At 27.7% G+C, this 4,585-nt stretch overlaps 1 protein-coding gene across 1 annotated transcript; it reads left to right on the top strand.

Annotated features, from left to right (window-relative positions):
• Positions 1–536: 536 nt before the first annotated feature.
• Positions 537–3,975, top strand: LOC130892991 (uncharacterized). The gene is made up of 2 exons (XM_057798752.1): positions 537–621; positions 3,494–3,975. Exons 1-2 carry the CDS (start codon positions 537–539, stop codon positions 3,973–3,975), a joined length of 567 nt encoding a protein of 188 aa, XP_057654735.1.
• Positions 3,976–4,585: the final 610 nt, after the last annotated feature.

Genomic DNA, 4,585 nt, shown 5'->3' on the forward strand with positions numbered 1-4,585 from the left:
CAAACACTTAAGGTACTGTTCTATTAAGTTTAAGTATTTCTTTTAGTATATAATATTTGAGTTCACATTTCCATTTAATTTAGTTTTATGAGTGTAATTATGAGTATGAATGAATGAATGAATGTTTGTAAAATAAAATAATTGTAATAGCTAGTTAAGAAATTGTATATTTTGAATATTTTATTCATTATAAAGAACAGACCCGGTCTTAAAACTATTATAATCTGACCTTATAACCATAACAATTTATCGCAATAAAATTTTTTAATTTGACCTCACAATATAATACCCTGAGAATAAAAAAAATAATAATAACATAATAAAATAAAGAAATTCAAATAATTATTAATGGCGCCCAAATTAAAATCTGATTTTATTTAAAATAAAATTTATAAAAATAAATATTACACACTATAATACCATAACAATTTGGCGCCCAACGTGGGGCATATATAAAAATTGGGCATAAAAAAAATTGGACATAACAAAATTTGGCATTGAAGAGTTTACAGTAATAACAAATTTAAACAAGAAAAATGGAAAAAGGAATGACACTCAGAGATGGGAAACAAATAAGAGCAGAAGGAGGATCAGATGAAGAAGAAAGGAGACATGGAATGGGTGATTTCTAAGTACATTATATGGAACAAGACCTTAATGAAGAAACAGAGAGAACTGAAACAGAAGAAATGATAGAAAATCAAACAGCAGAAAATTCACAGAAAAAGAAAGAGAGGATGGATATAATGAGTATGTTCCAGATTATGATAAAAAAAATGGATGAATCTAAAGAAGAAATAAAACGAGAAATGAATACAAATAGTCAAAGAATGGAAGAGAAAATAGAAGATATGAGAAATCAATTGGAAGAAGTAAGAAGCTATGCCGAAAACAAAATACAAGAGACAAAACAAGAAATTCGAGATGAAATGTTAGGAAGATTAATGGAAGTGGAAGAAATACAATCTAGAGAAATGGAAAATATTAAGAAAAATGAAAATGAATTAAAAATGGAAATAGGTGGGAATAGTAAGAAAATAGAAATAAATACTGAGAAGATAAAGAAATTAGATAGAGAAATAATGAAAACGAATAAAAATATACAAGATATGGAGGAAGAGATGAACAAAGAAATAAAAATGAATTTTAAGATAGCAGAAGAAGAGAATTATAAAACAAAAAGGGAATTTAAAATGGAAATAAAGAACATACAAGGAAAAATAGAACAAATTGAGAAAAAAGGAATGAGTATGGAATATGTTGGAGGAGTAAAAACAATTTATGGAGCAACTAGTCAAAAATTTGACGGAAATATTAAAAAACTGCAGCCAAAAATATTCATAAGAATTTTGAAAAATCGAATAAGAGGAATAAATAATATTGAAGACATAAAGGAAATAATAAGAGATCATTTAGAAAATCATGCGTTAATATGGTTTTCTGCCAGGGAAAAAGATATGTCGGAATTTCAAGATTTTGAAACGGCATTTTTACAATATTTCTGGGGGGAAAATACTCAATCAACCATCAGGGAACAATTATATTTCGGAAAGTTTGATGAAAATAGAAGCCATAGTTTGAACAATTATGCAATCCAACTACATGCGATGACACAATATCTGGAACCACCAATCCCTGAGGAGGAAATCGTTTTGTTCATAGCAAGGCATTTCAAGGCAGAATTGGTTAAGACCATTGCAATACAAAATATAAGAAAATTGGATCAATTATCTATGTATCTACAAAGAGTAGAGAGAAATTTGATCAGACATGAAAATTCACAACAAAATATAAGAACAAATTATAGAAACAATGAAAATAATCAGAGAAACAACAATCAAAATAACAATTGGACAAATAATAGATTTAATAATAATAGAAATTATAATAATAATGCACAAATTAATAATAACAATAATTATAATAACAATAATTACAATAACAGAAACTACAATACTAATACTAACAATAGAAACAACAATGATTCATACAGACAAAATAATTATAATGACAGGAACAATAGACAATATAGAGGACTGGAGAGTAGAAATTCTGAAGGAAATATGCAAAGAGGAAATGGAGATCAAGAGACAAGAAGAGTAAATTTTCAAAGAATCAATCAAGATAGAAGAAATAGATCAGAAAGCAGAGATGATGATGTAACAAATATAAATGAGACAAGATTACATACAGCATAAATATATAGGGAAAATACAAGACAGACAACTGAACAAATAAATGACAATGAAAATTTTTAAATACGCACACATCAAATAAACAAAATCTATATATTTGTAAATATGAAAATCCAAATGAATTTATAAAAATAAATGAAAATATAGACACAGATGGGAATAATAGTTTAATTATTATAAATGGGCTAATTAACAATTTAGAAGCTAAATTACTTATTGATACTGGATCAGAAGCATCAATGATTAATAAAAATTTTGTTGATAAATTAAATATTCCTACAAATAAAATTATTAAAATCCCAAAAATAAATTTAATAGGTGCTAATTCAAAGAAAATATGTGAAATTAATAGATTAATAAATATAAACGCAAATATTAAGGGAAAAGAATTTAATTTACAAGTATTAATTGCTCCAGATATTGAGACAGAAATAATAATAGGATATGATGAGCTAGAAAAACATAAAGCCATAATAGATATTGAAGAAAGAAGATTAAAATTGGATGGAACATGGATTAACTTTGAAATAATAGCTTTTTATGGAAGAAGGTAAAGTAGTTAATAATATGTACAAGGAAGAATTGAATAAAAATTATGATGATGAAGAAGAAGGGGAAGATGAAGTTATAATGGATTGTCCAGAGGAAAGAAAAGAAGAAATAAAAATGTTAATGAATAAATATAATAATTTATTTTCAAAGGAAAATAGAATTGCGAAAGATTATGTACATAAAATAGAAGTCAATGAAGATATTAAGAATTTCAAAGCTAAAACTTATCCTATTCCATACAAGTATAAAGATCAAGTGAGAAAATGCATAAAAGAACTATTGGAAAATAAAATAATAGAAAGAAGCAACTCACTATTAATCCTATTGTTGTGGTATTAAAAAAGAATGGAGAATTGAGACTTTGTTTAGATGCAAGAAATATAAATAAATTTTCAAAACCTCAATATGAAGCACCTATGTCAGTTGAATCTATTTTGGGACGTATAACAAGAAACATCTATATTTTCCAAGACTAGACTTAAAACATAGTTTTTGGTTGATTCCTTTACATAAGGATAGTCGGGATTTTACAGCTTTTTCCATAGACGGAGAAATCTATAGATTTTGTGTTGTGCCATTTGGTGTACAAAGTGCATGTAGTTCATTAGTAAGGGCACTAAATAAAATATTAAATAAGTATGAATCATTTGTTCTTCATTATGTGGATGACATTTTGATTTCTTCCAAAAATATAAAAGAACATCATTTTCATCTTGAGACTATTTTGAAAGATCTTGATTCTGCAGGCTTAAAATTAAATAAAGAAAAATGTGAATTTTTTAAAAATGAGATAATATATTTGGGATACAAAATAAATCAAAATGTTATACAATTAGATCCTCAAAGAATAAAGATAATTCAAGAATATGCTAGACCTAAAAATTTAAAGACTTTAAGAGGCTTCTTAGGAATGCTAAATTATTATAAAATGTTAATGAATAAGTTAGGGGATTTGAAGAGACAAAATGATGAATTACAGAAAAAGTTGGAACTGAAAGATATTGAAATGCGAGAACAGCATAAACTATTCCAAATACAATTAAAAGACAAATTACATGAAATTTTATCTCCAATATTTACACCTGGCCAGATAAGGAAGTTGTTACATCCTAAACAAAAAAATGTAAAGTGGTCCAGCGAAGACATTGCCTCGGCCAAAGCTTTAAGAAGTGTTAGCCCTAAGGGTTATAGATATTTGCGGAAAAAGGCTACCCACTACCTGGGTTAAGTACGTTGAGAAAAAGGGCTGCTAAAGTGAACATTGACGAGGGAATTGTTGAATCAATTTTATTGTCTATGAAAGACAAAGCAAAAAACATGTCAGCACGAGAAAAAATTTGTGTTTTATGTTTTGATGAAATTCATATATCTCAAAACATTGAGATTGACAAAAAAAAAGAAAAACGCGTTGGGCCTCATAAGACTGTTCAAGTTGGAATGGTCCGAGGCTTATTTTCGAACTGGAAACAACCGATCTACTTTGCTTATGACCAACCTCTATCAGACGATATAGTTTTAGACGTGATAGAAGATCTTCATGAAGCTGGCTATACTGTATGTGCTTTAACAACTGACATGGGCCCAAGTAACTTGGGTCTTTGGAGCTCTTTAAAAATCAATTAAGATAGTGAAGAAAATTGTCACTTTACTCACCCATGTGACGATTCACTGAAAGTCTTTGTTTTCGCAGATGCCCCGCATCTGTTAAAACTCATTCGAAACAACTTTTTTGATAGTGGCTTTAACATAAAACGTAAATTGATAACAAAAGATAGTTTGGAAAGATTAGTCGCTGTTAACAACAAAGACTACAAAATTGCTTATAAACTAGAACAAAA

This window comes from Diorhabda carinulata, chromosome 4, assembly GCF_026250575.1.
Source record: "Diorhabda carinulata isolate Delta chromosome 4, icDioCari1.1, whole genome shotgun sequence".
Classification (NCBI taxonomy): Eukaryota; Metazoa; Arthropoda; class Insecta; order Coleoptera; family Chrysomelidae; genus Diorhabda; species Diorhabda carinulata.

What these genes read in the sequence shown, in the direction of transcription:
- LOC130892991 (XM_057798752.1), top strand. Translation starts at nt 537, where the DNA reads ATGGAAAAAGGAATGACACTCAGAGATGGGAAACAAATAAGAGCAGAA. An exon ending in AGAAAGGAGACATGGAATGG is followed by an intron (nt 622 to 3,493) that starts GTGATTTCTAAG and finishes TTGATTCTGCAG; the next exon opens with GCTTAAAATTAAATAAAGAA.